The sequence below is a fragment of the Budorcas taxicolor genome, chromosome 13 (genome assembly GCF_023091745.1).
Source record: "Budorcas taxicolor isolate Tak-1 chromosome 13, Takin1.1, whole genome shotgun sequence".
Lineage (NCBI taxonomy): Eukaryota > Metazoa > Chordata > Mammalia > Artiodactyla > Bovidae > Budorcas > Budorcas taxicolor.
Window position 1 is genome coordinate 43,137,212 of NC_068922.1, and position 19,668 is coordinate 43,156,879.

The following is a 19,668-nucleotide window of genomic DNA, read 5'->3' on the forward strand; positions in this document are numbered from 1 at the left end:
AACCTCCAATAAGCGCTTTGGCCAAAGTCTGGTTTCCATATCATGTTCAGGATTTCACCAGTCAGGTCTGTAAAGCATAATAATTTTGCTGGTGGAAAATGTAAAAAGGCAAATTTATTTTCATTTGAAGTTTTGATTCTTCATTAAAGATTAACATTTTAAAAAATGCTTATTAAACACTTTTGGACTGTGTGATTGGTGTTTTTGTGTATGTTTGTACTGTAAGACTGTTGTTTCAACTGATGTTTCATCGAGATTGGCTTTGTAATAGAAAAATAAAAACTATTGCTCTTGTGGAAGTTTCTAGTCTAAAATATAGTCAATAATTATTCAGCACATATCATCATTATATAATAGTGTTTTACTGCTAAAAAAAGAAAAAAGCAAACAAGCTAATTGATTTCAATCCTGTTCTTACTCAATGGAAACTGGTTTAATCATGCTTCTCCTGCAATATATCTGTTAACATTGGATGGTGCAGGTGGGGTGTTACCTTCCTGTTATTCCTAACCTGTGAACAAAGAAGAAAATCCTCAGTCTGCTTACTCCAAGGAGAAATAGGCAATGGATCCCAAAAGCCAGAGAGTGAAACTTAATGACAGCCACTTCATTCCTGTCCTGGGATTTGGAACCTATGCACCTCCGGAGGTAACAGTAGCAGTTGTAGGTTGAGATATAAATAGTAGTGGATTTAACATGAGTGAAAGGGACTTGGGTTGTCAAGCACTGAGCTCCTGTGTGACTCTGGGAGGATCACATCATTCCACTAACCAGGCCAGAATGATGCCCTATGAAAGAGGAGAGAGCATTCAGTCTTCACTCTGCCTCAGGGTTATGAAACTGTGCTCACCTGTAGATTACTCTGGGTCTGGGTTCCCCTCCACTTTCCATCTCTTTCCCAGCTTGGCAGAAGAGGTGAGACTCGGCTGTCAAGATCACTGACTGTCAGCTGCTTTCCTTTGTGGGTGACTGCAGTTGCAAGGTTTTTATGTATGTTTTATTAGTTCAAGAGCTCTTTCCTGCTTCCAATAATACATGACCCAGAGAGGTATTTGAGGTGGAAGGTCCTGAAGATGAGGTGACTGAAAACTAATGGGAGAGAATTGCTTTTCTACTGTGGGATATCTGCTTGGTGCCAGGCAAGAAGCACTCCAGCTGCATTTTGCCTTGTGCTTCTGTTTCTGCTTGGAAACTTCTTCTGATGGGAACCTTAGTATCACTTGAGTGGATAAGATACAATCTTACAGGCCAGGTTTTGTAATGTATCCTGGGGTTTTGTAGTGTGTTTTTATTAAAGTATGGTCTGCAGTGCTTGGTCATAAGAGGGGTTAGTGGACAAGTCTCTAGACTGGAAGCCAGAAAGTTTGCTGTCTATCTTGTCTTTAGAGTAGATGTGACAAGGGACTGGACTTATACTTTGAGGCTCACTATTCTAATTTATAAAATGGAAAAATTATTAAGAGACACTTTGCAGATAGAAGACAGAACTTGTTTACTTCATAGAGCACATTGGATTGAGGAGAGGAAGAGGAAAGGGCTGTTACTGAAGCTCATGGGCTCATTCCCAGGTACATCCCTGAAAGTGAACATCACTCAGTCGTGTCTGACTCTTTGTGATCCCATGGACTGTATAGTCTGTGGAATTCTCCAGGCGAGAGTACTGGAGTGGGTAGCCTTTCCCTTCTCCAGGGGATCTCCTATCCTGGGGATCGAACCCAGGTCTCCTGCATTGCAGGCAGATTCTATACTGTCTGAGCCACCGGGGAAGCCCATCCCCAAATGTCCATGCATTTAAGAAAAACCAGAACTAGACCCAGCAGAAGTCTGTTACCCCAATTATCTACCTCCTTGAAATGGGAAAGATTCTGAATCACATAAAAAGAAATGGAATAGTATTGAGCACTGAAGACAAAGTTAGTCCATTTGCAATCACAAGTGAAGTAAGCCAGAAATAGAAAGACAAATACTGCATGATCTCTTTGTAGGTGGAATCTAAAATGGTGGTACTCATAGAAGGGAGAGTAGCGTTATGGTGACCAGAAGCTGGTGACAAGCCTGGGAAAAATGGAAAGATGTTGATCAAGGGTACAACCTTCTGTTGTAAGAGGCATAATTCTGGAGACCTGATGTACAGCAAGTTGACTATAGTTAAAAATAATGGGCTATCTCTTGAGATTTTGTAGAGACTAGATCTATATCTTCTTACAAGCACTTCTAAAAGGTAGCCATGTGAGGTGATGGTGTTAACTAGCTTGCTTGTGGTAATTATTAAGAATGGATACTTATATGAGTAAGTACAATCCTGAGAAATGCCAGGCTGGATGAAGCTCAAGCTGGCATCAAGACTGCCGTGAGAAATATCAGTAACCACAGATGTGCAAACAACACCACCATAATGGCAGAAAGTGAAGAGGAATTAAATAGCCTCTTGAAGAAGGTGAAAGTGGAGAGTGAAAAACCTGGCTTACAACTCCGCGTTTGAAAAGCTATGATCATTGCATCCTGTCCCATAACTTTATGGCAAATAGATGGGGAAACAATGGAAACAGTGACAGACTATTTTTTTTTGTCTCCAAAATTACTGTGAATGGTGTGTAGCCAGAAAATTAAAAGACATTGTTCCTTGGAAGAAAAGCTATAACAAACTTGGACAGCGTATTAAAAAGCAGAAACATTACTTTGCCCACAGAGGTACATATTGTCAAAGCTATGGTTTTTCCAGTAGTCATGTTCGTGTATGGATGTAAGTGCTGGACCATAAAGAAGGCTGTGCACCAAAGAATTGATGCATTTGATCAGTGATGTTGGAGAAGACTCTTGAGAGTCCTTTGGACAGCCAGCAGATCAAACTAGTCTGTCCTAAAGGAAATCAACCCTGAATATTCCTTGGAATGACTGATGCTAAAGCTGAAGCTCCAACACTTTGGCTACTTGATGCTAGTGACAACTCATGGGAAAACACCCTGAATCTGGGAAAGATTTAGAGCAAGAGGAGAAGGAGGGGACAGAGAATGAGATGGTTTGATGGCATCATTGGCTCAAAGGACATGAGTTTGGGCAAACTCTGGGAGATGGTGAAGAACAGGGAAACCTGGAGTGCTGCAGTCCATGGGGTTGCAAAGAGTCAGACATGACTGAGCAAGTGAATAACAACAATAACTTATATGAGAATATCACATTGTACACCTTGAAAAGATACAGCTTTTTTTTTTTGGTATGTTTTTGGGTGTATTCTGTGTGGCTTCACTGGTAGGTAGAAGTCTCAGAAGCTTTCACCTTGGTTCTTGGTACTTTTACCAGGCACCTTGTAACTTTGCTCCTTTTGCTTCGAACACCTCCCATTATAAATCATATTCATGACTACAACATTCTGTTGAGTCCTTTGGGTTCTTTCATCAAGTCACTGAACCTAAAGGTGGTTTTGCCATCCTCTGATACCAACAGTCAGCCACTGATCACCTGAAGTTGAAGGGTTCCTGGCTAGTGTTCATTTAATTACTTATTAGGAATGTTAAGGGAAACTGTTATGGGTTCATCACTATACATACAGAACTAACCAAAGACACAGAAAAAAGTTGACTCTTGGGAAGATCAAAGCTTGTGCCTAGCAATATCTTATGTGGGTATTCAACTTGTACCTTTGTTGCTTATGTAGGTTGCTAAGAGGGATGCTCTGGAATTCACCCCATTCGCTATAGAGATTGGGTTCCGCCATATTGACTGTGCTCATGCCTACCGAAACGAAGAGGAGGTTGGCCAGGCCATTCGAAGCAAGATTGCAGATGGCACTGTGAAGAGAGAAGACATATTCTGCACTTCAAAGGTACTGTGTGTGTTGTGTGTGTGCACGGGTGCAAGTGATTGTGCCCAGGTGACAATTACATAACAGGATCCTTTGGTGGGGTTGTTTGGGGAACTATGCTTATTTGTATATTCCGTCAGTATTAGAGTTCCCTGGTGGTTCAGTGTTTAAGGCTTGGTGCTTTACTGCCAGGAGCTGGGATTCCATCCTTGGTGAAGTAATATCCCACAAGCCTCAAAAAAAATTACCTCGTGTATTATTAATGCAACTTTCATTCTTTAACTTCTGCAGCTTTGGTTAACTTCCCTTCGACCAGAGTTAGTCCGACCAGCCTTGGAAAAGTCATTGAAAAGTCTTCAACTGGACTATGTCGATCTCTATATTATGCATTATCCGCTGGCTCTGAAGGTTAGAAATTTGTGTGATCACGTCAATGTTATATCTTGTGTTAGAATGCGTATCAATTTGCATGGATAGTTGGAGAAAGATTTTTCTTAGTAGGTTGAAAGGATGATTACACTAGAGTAGAATCCCCCAAATAATCCTTTGTGATTTTTTTTACTGAGTTTTTTGAAAGGAGTTAATAATCTGAGGCTCTGCCTGAAAAACTAAAGGAAATAGAAATCAGCCAGTTCTGCACACAGTCCTTGTTACGACTCCTGAGTGTCTGGGGATTTCATGAACCAAGAGTTTGGTGCAGCTGTGGTGAGCATGACACTGCCTTACATTGAACATGATGAGTTAATCTTGTCTTTTACTCTTTCAAGTTGAGGAGATTTGGTGGTGCTTCCTCTGGGTGAGTCAAATCTCTTAACTGTATAGGAAGTTGGGAGACATGACCTACACTCTTGCCTGTCTTCATGATGAGGTTTGTAGACTGCACTTAGCCATTAAGAATGGTGGTTTACTTAGAACTCTTGGTTTCAAGTTACAGAAATAAACTCAAGCTATGTAATGCAAAATCACTTAGTGGACTATGTAGATGGCAAGTCCCAGACACAGAGAGTTTTGAGGATTTTCAGCAGTGTTCAGAAATGTCTCCTTTCTTCTATCCCTTATCAGACACTACTCATGATTTACTTTATTTTTTACTGAACATCTACCACTGGAGGCAAATATGACCTTGGGGGCAGTTCAAGGCTCATGGTCATGAATATTTGAGAAAATGTGTGGATCGTCCACACTCCATATCCACCTAAAGATAGCCTTGCTGGTTCACATGCCTGCCCTAGGGCACCTGATGCTCAGATGAAGAAGGAAGTCTGATATCTAGCCATATGAAGACTGCAAAGTTTATTCTGGAAATCATGCCATGTAACTTACTGACATTCCCAGCCCAAAAGGGCATTTCAAAATTGGCAAGTACAAGGAGCAGACAAAATTCAGAGAAGTCACTGTGAGTCCCTTTTAGGACCTAGAAAAATTGTATTTATTACAACATATATTGAGTGTAAGAGATTGGAATAGTCCTCCTTACTAAAGGTATTGCTGACAACTCCATATGTGCAAATCACTTTGCAAATATTAATATTTAGAAATCTGTGAAGCTACCTGATAGAGGTTTACTCCCTGGTGCCGAGCAGCCTGTAAATGCAGAGAAATTATTTTGTGACATGTCTAAAATGAGTGCTTCTATCCAGCCAGGGGAGGAATTATACCCCAAAGATGAAAATGGAAAACTGATATTTGACTCAGTGGATTTCTGTCGCACATGGGAGGTGAGTCCATGGAGGAGAGAACCAGCCAGAAGAGGGGGAACCTCCTTCATTTCTTCCACCTGTGAGAATGGGCTGTGGACCATCAGACTCAGCAGTTCATGAATCTAAGGGCATGAATGCTGGGGTTGTGGCGAGGAAACCATTGCTGAAATGTTCACAGAGAGGAATGGAGGAGGAGAATTTGGGACAGTGTAGACAGGTATCTTTTTCCTTCCATGTGATATATCTTCTCTGGAGTTTTTCTAAGGTGAGGAAATCATGACCTTCTTCCTGAGTTTTCTTCTTGATAGTCAAGGGTAATTCATGATGGATGAGTGTGATTACTGATGTTTTTCAGCATTTATTCTTATTCTATTGCCCATTCCAAATGACTGTTCATGACTATTCACCACTCCTCCCTCCCAGGCCCTGGAAAAGTGTAAGGATGCAGGGCTGACCAAGTCCATCGGGGTGTCCAACTTCAACCACAAGCAGCTGGAGAAGATCCTGAACAAGCCAGGGCTCAAGTACAAGCCCGTCTGCAACCAGGTGAGCAGCTCGGCTCCTCTCCCTCCTGCTCTTCACAACCTCCTTCTTGCCCTGATGTCTGTCTGTTCTCTCCTCATGTTCATCTGACCTTTGTGGGTCAGAGGATTCTAGAGAGCAGAGCCTCTCTGGATGGTGTGAATAGAATCCATAACAGTATCTCTATTTACAAACATCTGGCTGGAAAAGGTGAGATGCCTCTCTTCTAAACTGTGGGTAGAACTCAGAACTAGAGGAAGGAGGCATTTCCCTGAGATGGAAGGATGAACAGATGGAGGGAAGTGTGCCCTGAAGAGAACTGCATACAGGAAGGAAGATGATAAAAACATGGAATCAGAAGTAAATTAATAAAGAGTCAAAACAGCTGAGATGGATTTTAAGGGTTTGTGTGGGGTTCTGATGTCTGAATTCTTGGTCTAGTTGTCTCAGCATTTATGAGTCTTAAACAGGGAGCATAGTTCAGAAGAATGTGTTGGAGGTGATGAAAATCATCCAGGTTAGAGGGTGAAGTTAAAGGCTCAAGGTGATACTAGTAATTTATGAAATAGTTACTCAAGAACATCTACTGAAATGTAGAGCACAGCTTTTGATTACTCAGTATTGGACTGGTTCTCCTATCCATGTCTATCATAAAATTAACTGTATAAATACACTTTTCTTTGTTTCTTGTAAATGTTGGCATTTCCAGTTTTCATTTAATGTTCTACTCTTTCCTTTAGCCTTTGAAAACTTTTAGTCTTTCTCTGTCATATTAATATTGCCTTTGCATATAATCTGACACTCTTCTCTTTGGGCATTCTACAGGTGGAATGTCACCCTTATCTCAACCAGAGCAAACTGTTGGATTTCTGCAAGTCACATGAAATCGTTCTTGTTGCCTATGCTGCTCTGGGATCCCAACGAGTAAAAGAATGGTATTGAATCCTAATGAAGACATCTGGAGTTTCCCTGAAATTCAATATTTGATGAAACAATTTAAATAGCACAGTACTCGGAAATCTCTCATAGGCAGAGGGGAGAGAGGGGTGGGATGAAATTAATCCTTTTATCTTCCCATCACCCAGACAAGTTTTCTACATTGTATTAGCTTGTAGACTCATCAATAACAAATGTCTGCACTGAAATCTATATAGAATCCCCCAGTTGAGACCAGAGACACAAGGTGATGTCATGATTTACTTATTAACTAATGAACACATTTGTAAAAACAGATGTTGCAAGCCTCACTTAGCCCATATCTAAAATTTGGATAATATGTAACTACTTGGTATATCACGATAGAAAACATTTCAATTTGAAGCATTTCTGTGAACATCCTAGAAAAATAATGATGAAATAAACGTGTCTTATTTTTGAGACTACTCAATTTTTATCAATACCTTAAAAAGTGAAATTTAAAAACAATTTCTGGGCTCCTCCTACTGTTTCTCTATTCATGCCCTTGATTGCAGAAGAAAACAACCCCTGAGAATTAAAGAAAATAATCCACAATTTGGCATTCTGGTCTCAACTCAATAATGCATCTGAATCACCTGCAGAGCTCTGTAAACAAAAAATGGGAAGAGTCTCAGTTGAGGTTCTGATTCAGTTTGTCTTCAGCTCAGCCATGGAATTTGTATTTCTAATAAGATCCCAAGTGATACTGATGCTGCCGGTCCCTGGACCAGACTTTGGGAAGCACTGGTCTGGAGTGGACCTACTTGGTCTGTTTGAGAAGCCTCCTTAGAAACTGCATAGTCTCAGCTCCTCAGCATTTCTGAAATTCCTTCCAGGGTGAACCCAAACCACCCCGTTCTCCTGGAGGACCCGGTTCTCTCTGCCATTGCTCAAAAGCACAAGAAAACGGCAGCTCTGGTTGCCCTTCGCTACCAGATACAACGTGGGGTTGTGGTTCTGGCCAAGGGTAACAACAAGAAGTGGATCAAAGAGAACATGCAGGTGACGAGCAGGGCTGTGGGCAGAGGGCTCCTAAGGAAAATATCTTAGTTTCTCTGTTCTCAATTGATAAAATTGGATTATGTGATTTTTCTTAGACTGTTTGAATTGCTCTAACAAAACACTACAGGCTGAGTGGCTGTGAAAAAATTTAAATTTGTTTCTCACAGTTGTAAAGCTGTAGATCTGAGATCAGGATCCGGGTAGTTGGGTGAGGGCTCTCCTCCAGGTCACAGGCTTCTCCTTGTATCTTTACATGTTGGAGGGGAAACACAGCTCTCCCAAGTCTCTTATATGAATATGATATTCTTGAAATCTCATTTGTGAGGCCTCTGACATCATGACCTACTCCTCCCTCAAAGGCTCCATTTTTAACACCATAACATGTGAATTTGGGGGCACAAAAATTTTCTTTAACTTCCAAAGCCTTGTGGTTTTATTACTATTTCCCTGAATACTAATAGGCTTTCATCTTCATACATTTAATCTTTTTGAGTTTCTGTCTTTGTGAAGTTCCTCTTAATGACTTTGTCTGTCCACTTTAGCTAGGTTGTTTCTCTTTTTATGTATTTGTAGGAGACCATTATTCTGCCCTTAGCTGTACAGGAAACTCTCCCCAGTTTCAGGATTTAATGCGGAGTTCATTTATGTATCTGAATCTGTGGTTTGAAAATGAGCCTGCACTCAGCTCAGCTGTTGTCCTCTAGGCTGGGCTCTTTTGTGTATTTGCAGTTCAGTGCTGAGCAGCTCGGGAGTTCTGCTTTAGCAGGTGGATGTGGCTCTTGTCAGAGGAGCCTGAAGACTTTTCTGTATAGTTTTTATTGGCTAGAATAAGGCAACTAACCTAGTCTTCTTTTCAGCACAGTGATATGATTCTCAGTCAGTGAGTGGGGAGAAAAACCTCTTCCTTTGGGGTCACAAAGAGTTGGACATACTAAGTGACTGAATAACAAAAACAACTGTCCATTTCCACGTTTTCCTTGTCAACTCTGCCACATATCAAGTGTCCATAAGTACATTTCTGCCCACTCTTGTCTATTTAACTATTTCTGTACTGTGTTACTGAAGTAAAAAATGTTTTGCTTTTTAGTATGGTACGTTCTTCTGTTTTAAGGATGTCTTGACTGCTTTTGACTAGCTCTTCTCTTATTTAAAATTCAGTATCACTATACCAACTTCCACAACAGAATATGTGTTTAAGTCTTTGGTTCATGTTGCACTGAAACAAGAGATCACTTCGGAGAAAATGAATTTCTTTACAAAACTGAGCTTTCCATTTCCATTTGTTATGATGTGAATTTTTAATAATTTGTTGTTCCTTAATGTTTAAACACCTCTCATAACTTTCTCCAGGAATGTATGTACATAAAGGTGTTTTTTTAGATTCAATCATAGATAATGAGTAGTTTGATATCAGATTGCTGAACAGGCTTTCTCAGGGGAGCCTCCTTCCCACATTGCTTCAGCCAAATGCTGTTGCCCTTAGGGTATGTTGGGGAGAGGCAATCAGTCTAATGTCAACTCAGGTTCAAGTATCAAGTCAGGAGTGTCTAAAAGCAGTGTGTTTGGAAAAAAATGATTTTAGATTCCTTTTTTTTTGTCTCAAGTAATTCACTTGGAAAGATAAGCGGCTGATGTGATGTAATGTTTGTGAGGTGGACAGAGAAGGAGAAGGTGTGGGAAGGGAGAGGTGAGAACTCAGCAGAGGGTCCTAAGCTTATTCATCTGGAAACTGAGGACAGACATGCTTCCCTATCCCCTCTTCTTGTCTCCATCCAGCTGGAAAGTCCTCCAGCCCCCAAGGGGAGGCTGGCTCCTTGGGGGAGAGGTCAGTGTGATTCTTCTTTCCTTCCAGGTGTTTGACTTTGAACTGACTCCAGAAGACATGAAAGCAATCGATGGCCTCAATCATAATATAAGATACTATGATCTTCACCTGTAAGTGGCTTGCCTAGGTTTCCCACAAATACTGTTTTCTTTAGCAGGCAGGTCAGCAGGAGAGCTTAGCTTTTTAAAAGCTTAAATCTAGGAAAACAGTGCTGATTTCTAGAGTAGGAGTAAACCAGGGGCTTCCTGCAGACCTCAGACCAGAGGTTTCCTCCAGGGCTCTGTCTCTGACCAAGAGGAATGTGATGGGGCCCAGGCCAGCCCATCAATAAAATCATCTGAGTTGACATCCTGGTGAATTCACTACTTTGTGCCCCTAATCCCTGTGCCTGGTGTACCTCCTCTCAAGGCTGAGGGACTCAGGAAACACAGAGGGCACAGTGCCTGCAGCCCTGTATTCTTTCAGGGTCCTGTGAACATGTTTAATCTCTATTTCTTTCTACATCAGTGGAAAATTATTATGTTAATAATATTTTGTATAATAATGAATCCATCATGAATTGCATTCAAGTTTTGTTGTTGTTATTTAGTCACTCAGTCATTTCCAACTCTTGGTCTTCCATGGATGTAGCCTGCCAGGCTCCTCTGTCCCTGGGATTTCCCAGGCAAGAATACTGAAGTGAGTTGCCATTTCCTTCTCCAGGGGATCTTGCTGACTCAGGGATCAAACCCATGTCTCCTGCTTTGCAGGTGGATCCTTTACCACTGAGCCACCTAGGAAGCCTGCAATCATGTTAACCCCAACAAAACTATAAAATGTATTGTAGATGTTTTTTAATGGAGGAAGGTCCTAGAAAGGCCAACATCCATCAGTGCTGTGATGTCACATGGGCCTGTCCCACCCTGTCCCCTAAGGGTCTGGTGGACATTCTCCCTTATGGACATTTCTTCACCAAGACACCATCTGTTTCCTACAAATCGATTGCTTCACTGCCCTTTCTTCCCTGTTACAACTCCCATATCTTCATCCTTGTTATCTCACAAAACTGAATTACAAGTAGATCTTGAGCTTAACTGACCCTCCAGTGAGTGACTGCTTAGCAGGACATACTCAGGTAAGATTATCTGGGTCTCTGTGGTTTCTTGAGTCAAGACTCACACCAGTGTTGCATTTGTCCATCAGAGGTCCCTGGGGAGCCCATACCCTCTTGACTTTGAATTAGTCACTAACATTGAATTCCAGCTGCCCAATTACTGCAGGAAGATGTCAGGATTGAAGGGACAGAGGGCTAATCAAACACGAGATGTTGGAAGGGAGTTTAGAGAGAAGGGAATACCAATTATTGGTGAAATGAAGATTTTGTTTCCAGTGAAAGATTTCAAAACTCTCCCTATTGTTTTTATAGCAGCTATCATGCTTCTGATAAAAGATATGATAATTGAAAAAAAGGTGGATACTTACTTTTCTGTACTCTGTTGTGGGCTCAGTTAATGACCTGAGCCAGGATCCTGGTACTTGGAATTGCTCCGAATGCACTCTTTAATCAATCAAATTGAAAAAGACAAATTCTGAAAGAAAAGTAGAAACAAAGGAAAAATGAAAAAAGCAGTAATAGTAATTACTGCATAACCAATGTTTGACTAAATTAAAGAGGTAATAATCCCACTTTGAACTGTGTGATTATTCAGGTGCGCATGCTAGCTCGTCTATAGATGACAAGTTCCTTAATGGAGGTGCTCTGTATTTTTGGAGTGCTCAGTATTTGCTTATCCATGGATGTGTGGAAAAGTGCAGCTAATTTGTGCACCTTTTCATCAACTAGGGACCGAAGAAGTTCTCCCTGTGTGTGAAATGGCCTCCACAGTGAGCCCTAGGTCTTGTGCTCTCATATAAATTGTAACCTGAGTCCCGCTACCTGTCACTGTGGAGTGGAGATCACACGTGAATGTTGGGACTGGACGTGCAGGTACCCTCTGCACACGGAGCAGGCACCTGCAGGTGTACTTGTCGGGGGAGAACGAGGGACGTGTTTGTAGATTTAGAGTTTTAGCCCATCCTGACCACATTCACAGAATAATGTTCTCTATGACAACATGGCTGATTTAATAAATGAATCATTCTTCTCTTTCAGTTGTGTCGATCATCCTGAGTTTCCATTCTCTGAAGAATATTGACTCTCAGTTCTCACTGTGGTTCTTTGAGAATTACTTGCTTCTAGGACTATGAAGAAGATTTTTGTACTTGGTGGAGGTGCTTAAATGTCTGAATGTTTGAAAGTTTGCCTTTCCTTTAAAAAAAGAAACAGTTCATGAAACAATAAAGGCTTCAAAGTTAGAATACTTTTTTTTTTTAGTTTTTTATTTTTTTAATTTTAAAATCTTTAATTCTTACATGTGTTCCCAAACATGAACCCCCCTCCCACCTCCCTCCCCATAACATCTCTGTGTTGTGATAGTTAAAAAATGCAAATTACAGAAAGTTTGGAAAGTTGAAAGGAAATGATAGAGAATAAAGATAAGCTATGATTAACCCATTTAATGATATTTAAATTTGGTGCCTCTTCCTTATGATTTTACTGTAGAAATGTGTGTGTGTTTTCATTTACAAAGGGAAAAGATTTCAATTACAGGTTTTCTACTCATTTTTAACTTAGCATAATTATCTTGGTAAAATAAAAATATGACTTAAAAATCCAGTATTATATTTTGCTTACTATAAAGCAGCATATCATATTCTTTATTTAATTTCTTAATTTTTTGCCCATGCTTAGCATTTTGATGAATTTTTATATATTTTGCCATTGATTCATTGGTTGTCATTCACTCATTAATTCAGCAAAACTTTATTGAATATTCTTTAGTAACACATTTATTATCAATAAATATCAATTAAAATGAGAAATTCTTGAGTCGATAGCCTACAGGAGGATAAGACTGTGAATGAAATCAGGAGGACTTAGCTGTTAGAAATGAGTAAGTGCCTGTAGGAGATAATTCTGCACAATCTCTCTCATTTCTGTACATCTGTTAGGCAGAGACACCAACTACCCTTCATCCCACACAACTTTTCATTTGTACAAGAAACAGCCTTGCAACATAGAGACAGTGGCTCCATTCATTACTCCGGAACAGAAAATACTAAGTTCAAGAAGGCCGAGTGTTATGTAACATTTAAGGGACAGCAAGTTGGCTGACATTAATAACAAAGGTCCATCTAGTCAAAGTTATGGTTTTTGCAGTAGTCACATATGGATGTGAGAGGTGGACTATAAAGAAAGCTGAACACTGAAGAATTGATGCTTTTTAATTGTGGTGTTGGAGAAGACTCTTGAGAGTCCCTTGGACTGCAAGGAAACCCAGTCAATCTTAAAGGAAATTAGTCCATAATATTCATTGGAAGGACTGATGCTGAAGCTGAAACTCCAATACTTTGGCCACCTGATGTGAAGAACTGACTCATTTGAAAAGACCCTGATGCTGGGAAAGATTGAAAGTGAGAGGAGAAGGGGATGACAGAGGATAAGATGGTTGGATGAAATCACCAACTCAATGGACATGAGTTTGAGTAAACTCAGGGAGTTGGTGATGTACAGGGAAGCCTGGAGTGCTGCAGTCTGCTGGCGACGGAATGAAACACCAACACTGCAGAGTGGTTTAAATCTTTATATTTTAACACTTGCTTCTTACAGCTACTTTATTTTATATCCCTAGCACAACAACCTACAGGGCAAGCTGCCAAGCACTATGATTCAGAGACTATACAGTGCGCAGGCGCAGGGCGAGATAACCTTTACCTTGACTTATTTACTGCAGCTAAGACTGTGTTTTGGGGAACTTCCTTATCAACTTAGAATCCGTTTTGTCCCAGGGTCTGCTCCTTTTGAGGAATCATAGAAACATCCTTGTGTGCAAGAAATGTTCTTTTCCCACGGGAACAAACAGGATTCTTAGCTGAACATCTCGTTTGCAAGAATGTTCAGCCCTGGTTGAGAGTCTCGTTTGCAAGCACTTCTCAACCTTCCTTAAACCTAGTTCCCTACACTGGGCAGAATATCTCGTTTGCAAGAATGTTCAGCTCTGGTTGAGAGTCTCGTTTGCAAGCACTTCTCAACCTTCTTTATACCTTGTTCCCTACAGCAGTCCATGGGGTTGCAAAGAGTCAGACACGACTGAACAACTGAACTGAACCAAAGTTGGCTGATTTGGGTCAAGCTTAGTGAGGTGCAGAGACAGAAGCTGAAGATATGCCAGAGAGATAGTGGCACCATAGGGTTTGTGTCACAAGGGGTTTTGAAAGGACTTTACTCTGAGGGAAATGGAGAATGATATTTTGGGTTCTGAGCAGAGTAGTTACATAAATTGACATGCTTCAAAAAAAAATTACCTTTGTTGCTATTTTGAGATGAAAAAGAGAAAAAAGAGCCCTCTTTTAGGACTTTACAGCAATCTAGGTGAGAGATGATGTTGGCTTGGACCACAGAAGGAACAGTAAGTGTGGTCAAAGTTGTTAGAATAGGGATACATTTTAAGGGCTCCATCAACTAGATTGTCTGACATATTGGACGTAAAGTGAAAGGAAGAGGGGAATCAAAGCTGACTCCCAACGTTTGTGCTTAAGGGATAGGAAAAGGAGATGCCCTTTTCTCAGATGGAGATGATGTGGGGGAGGACATTTCTTTGTGGGAAGATTATGAGTTCAGTTACAGACATGGATCTTTGAGATGCCTTTAGGTACCCGAGTGAAGATGCATGCACACAGTTGGACATTAAGTCTATTAGAGAAAAGCGTTAGGTAAAATATTTATATTTGTGGCTTCTCAAATTTAGTTGCCACTTAATGCCATGAAACTAGAAAATCAGAGATAATACGGTATACTTAAGTGAGTGTAGTCTGGGACATCACGCTTCATGAGAACCCAGCATTGAGAAGTTAGTTTTTTCTTAAAAAAAAAAAAAAATTTGCAGGAACCAGCAGAAGAGGCAGAGAAGAAGAGGCTAGTGAGGTAGGAGGGACTGTTTTTAGAAGGCACATGAAGTAAATGATTGGAGGAGAAAAGAATCCAGTTCTTGCAAGGGGACAAGTAAGAGAAGACTGAACCTGACCATTGGATTTGGCAGGTAACCTTGGCAAGGTCAAGGGCAGCTCTGATAGAGTGGTGAAGGCAAACTCGAGTAGAGTGGGTTCAAGAAGTGGTGTTAAGAGGTCAGTGAGAAACAGAGTAGACACAGCTTTCAAAGACTTTGCTGTAATGCGGACCACAGAATTGGGCAGTTGTTGAAGAAGGAAGTGGAATTAAGAGACAAGTACACTGTTGGGGTACCCTGAAGAGGATCGCCAGCCTCTGAGGTCAGAGGAACAGTCCAGCAGAGAGAGGAAATCCTATGATGCCACAGATGGAAATGGGCTGGTTTGAACCATATCCGTATTAGTTACTGCTGCTGCTACACCAAATGACCAAACACTTTGTGCCTTGAAACAACACCAATGTACTAGTTTACATATCCTGAGGTCAGAAATTCAAAATCCGGTTCAATGGGCTAATTAAAGTGCCAGCAGGCCTGCATTCTTTTCTGGAGGTTGTAGGGGGAAATCCATTTTGTTGCCTTTTCCAACTCCTAGAGAACAGGTCTTGTGTTGTTGGAAGAGGGTGTTTGCTAAGACCAGAGCCTTCTCTTGACAAAATTCTGTTAGCTTTTGCCCTGCTTCATTTGTACTCCAAGGCCAAACTTGGAGCACAAAGTCTGTTAATACAAACTAACAGAGACACCTGTTAATTCAGGTAGCTCTTGACTTTCTACTTTCAGATTCCAGTCCCCTCATGAAAAGGACATCTTGTTCTGGTGTCAGATTTAGAAGGTCTCTTAGGGCTTCAGAGAACCAGTCAACTTCAGCTTCTCTGGCCTTTGTGTTTGGGACATGGACTTGAATTATGGCAATGTTGAATGCTTTGCCATGGAACTGAACCGAGATCATTCTGTCACCTTTGAGATTGTACCCTAGTATATGGCATTTCAGACTCTTTTGTTGACTGTGAGGGCTACTCCCTTTCTTCTAAGGGATTCTTGCCCACAGTAGTAGATATAATGGTCATCGGAATTAATTTCAGCCATCCCCGTCCATTTTAGTTCACTGATTTCTAAAATATCCATGTTTACTCCTGCCATCTCCTGTTGGACCACATCCAATTTACCTGGTTTCAGAGACCTAACTTTCCAGGTTCCTATGCAATATTATTCTTTACAGCATCAGATTTTACTTCCACCACTAGAGACATCCACAGTTGGGTGTTGTTTCTGCTTTGGCTCTGCCTCTTCATTCCTTTTAGAGCTATCTCTCCACTCTTTTCTAGTAGCACATTGGACACCTACCAACCTGTGTATCTCATCCTTCAGTATGATATACTTTTGCCTTTTCATACTGTTCATGGGGTTCTCAAGGCAGGAATGTTGAAGTGGCTCGCCATTCCTTCTCCATCATCGGATCTCTCCATCATGACTTGTCCATCTTGGGTGGCCCTGCATGGCATGACTGATAGTTTCATGAGTTATACAAGGTTGTGATCCATGTGATCACATTGTTTAGTTTTCTGTGATTGTAGTTTTCAAGAGGCTTGTGCAAGTTTCCTGATGTGAGGTACTGACTGTGGGGAAGTATTTCTCTGGTGGGCAGGGCAATGCTTAGTAAATCTTTTACCCAATTTTCTGCTGGTGTGTGGTGAAATGAGCAGAATCCTTTGTTCCTTGCCCTGGTACCATGTCTTTTCCCTGCTCTTTGTGGAAAACTTCAAAGAATAAGTTTAATCAGAGAACTGAGAAACTAGACACAAAGGAAAAGGGTCACAGGAGACTAAATAATAACCGTGTGGTCATTAAGCATAATCAAGGACTTCCTGCTATTTCTGGGGCTAGAGATAATATTCTGAACCATATCCTGTGAGCTGCCGTATAGATTCTAGAACACCAGGTGGAGAAGTTAACCACACGATGGCCAGAGTATATCCATGACATAAGCTGCCACAATTCTGAGTACTGAACTCAAGAAATGCAAACAAATGGGTCCTGGAACTGAAGACTAATGTACATAGAATGGCAAGATGACACAGGTCAGACCATTGATGACCAATTTGAAGATGACTCTCAGAGCAGACTGTAGTGTTTCTGCATATGGCAACACTATCACTTCTGTCTATAAGGGCTCTTGCCCCACTGGTTGAAGTGGAGGGGGGTCGGCCTTTGGGTCGATGTCTGTAACCCCAACAGCCCAGTTGCTGGAATCTGAAATCAAACAAACTTTCCTTTCCAGCAACCTGGCCTGATTATTGGCTTTGAAGTGAAGAGCAGCTGTCCCCGCAAACGCCCTTTTGGTAAAAGTGGGACTGTGCACCCTCCAGTAGAATGGAAAACCACTAGGCCATTCTGGTTTGACCTAAATGAAATTCCTTATGATTATACAGTGGAAGTGACAGAAAGATTCAAGGGATTAGATATGATAGACAGAGTGCCTGAAGAACTATGGGTGGAGATTTGTAACACTGTACAGGAGGCAGTGACCAAACCATTACCAAGAAAAGAAATGCAACAAGGCAAAATGGTTGTCTGAGGAGACCTTACAAATAGCTGAGAAAAGAGGAAAAGCAAAAGGCAAAGGAGGAAGGGAAAGATTTACCCATCTGAATGCAGAGTTCCAAGGAATAGCTAGGAGAGGTAAGGAAGTCTTTAAGTGATCAGTGCAAAGAAATTGAAGAAAACAGTATAATGAGAAACACTAGAGATCACTTCAAGAAAATTAGAGATATTAAAGGAATATTTCATGCAAAGATGATGACAATAAAGGACAGAAATTGTATTACCTAAGATAAGCAGAACAGATTAGGAACAGGTGGCAAGAATACAAAGAACTATACAAAAAAATGGCCTTAATGCTCAGGATAACCATTATGGTGTGATCACTCACATAGAGCCAGACATCATGGAATGTGAAGTCAAGTGGGCATTAGGAAGAATCACTATGAATGAAACTAGTGGAGGTGATGGAATTCCAGCTGAGCTATTCCAAATCCTAAAAGATGATGCTGTGAAAGTGCTGCACTCAATAGCCCAGCAAATTTGGGAAACTCAGCAGTGGCCCCAGGACTGGAAGAAGTCAGTTTTCATTCCAATCCCAAAGAAGGGCAATGCCAAAGAATGTTCAAACTACTGCACAATTGCACTCATTTCACATAGTAGCAAGGTAATGCTGAAAATCTTTGATGCTAGGCTTCAATGGTATGTGAACCAAGAACTTCCAGATGTTCAAGTTGGATTTAGAAAAGCCAGAGGAACCAGAGATCAAATTGCCTACATCCATTGGATCATCAAAAAAGCAAGAGAATTCCACAAAAAAATCTACTTCTGTTTCATTGACTATGCTAAAGCCTTTGACTCTGTGGATCACAACAAACTGTGGAAAATTCTTAAAGAGATGGAAATACCAGACCACTTTACCTGCCTCCTGAGAAACCTGTATGCAGGCTAAGAAGCAAGAATTAAAGATTTTAAAATTAAAAAAAAAATAATAATAAAAAAAAATTCCCCCCCCCCAAAAAAAAAAAGAACTGGACATGAAACAATGGACTGGTTCCAAATTGTGAGAGGAGTACGTCAAAGCTGTATATTTTCACCCTGCTTATTTACTTTATATGCAGAGTACATTATGTGGAATGCCGAGCTGGATGAATCACAAGGTGGGTTGAAGATTGCTGGGAGAAATATCAGTAACCTCAGATATGCAGATGACATCACCTTAATGGCAGAAAAGTCTTCCCTGGTGGCTCAGACGGTAAAGCGTCTGCCTACAATGTGGGAGACCCAGGTTCGATCTCTGGGTTGGGAAGATCCTCTGGAGAAGGAAATGGCAACCCACTCCAGTATTCTTGCCTGGAAAATCCCATGGGTGGAGGAGCATGGCAGGCTACAATCTATGGGGTCACAAAGTGTTGGACATGATTGAGCGACTTCACTTTCTTTCTTTGTTTTAATGGCAGAAAGCAAAGAGGAACTAAAGAGTCTCTTGATGGAGGTGAAAGAGAAGAGAGAAATAACTGACTTAAATCTAAATATTTGAAAAATTAAGATCATGGCATCTGGTTCCACCCCTTCACAGCAGATAGATGGAGAAAAAAAGGGAAACAGTGACAGTTTATTTCCTTGGCCTCCAAAATCACTGCAGATGGTGACTGTAGCTGTTAAACTAAGATGCTTACTTCTTGGAAGATAAACTATGACAAATCTAGATAACCTGTTTAAAAGCAGAGCCATCACTTTGCTGACAAAGATCTGTAGGGTCAAAGCTATGGCATTTCCAGTAGTCATGTATAAATATGAGAGTTGGACTGTAAAGAAGGCTGAGCCCTGAAGAACTGATGCTTTCAAACTGTGGTTCTGGAGAAGACACTTGAGAACCCTTGGACAGCCAGATCAAACTAGTCAATCCTGAAGGAAATCAATCCTGAATATTCATTGGAAGGACTGATGCTGAAGCTGAAACACCAATATTTTGGCCACCTGATGTGAAGAACCAGCTCACTGAAAAAGACCCTGATGCTGGGAAAGAGTGAGGGCAAGAGGAGAAGGGGAGGACAGAGGATGAGATGGTTGGATGGCATCACTGACTCAATGGACATGAGTTGAGCAAACTCTGGGAGATAGTGAAGGACAGAGAAGACTGCTGTGTTGCAGTCCATGGGATGGCAAAGAGTTGGAGACAACCAAGAAACTGAACAAGAGAACTCTTCCGTCTTCATCTTGTAGACTCTACCGAGGTCTTCAGAGACAGACTATAGCATCTTAGAATCTTTTATCTAATGCTCCTATCTCCCCACC

The 19,668-nt window shown here is 41.1% G+C and overlaps 1 protein-coding gene across 1 annotated transcript; it reads left to right on the forward strand.

The window, feature by feature from the left end:
- The first annotated feature begins 549 nt into the window (after window positions 1–549).
- On the forward strand, window positions 550–11,982 carry LOC128058215 (dihydrodiol dehydrogenase 3-like). The gene is made up of 9 exons (XM_052650597.1): window positions 550–648; window positions 3,656–3,823; window positions 4,094–4,210; window positions 5,443–5,520; window positions 5,926–6,048; window positions 6,850–6,959; window positions 7,818–7,983; window positions 9,836–9,918; window positions 11,940–11,982. Exons 1-9 carry the CDS (start codon window positions 565–567, stop codon window positions 11,980–11,982), a joined length of 972 nt encoding a protein of 323 aa, XP_052506557.1. The 5' UTR covers window positions 550–564.
- Window positions 11,983–19,668: the final 7,686 nt, after the last annotated feature.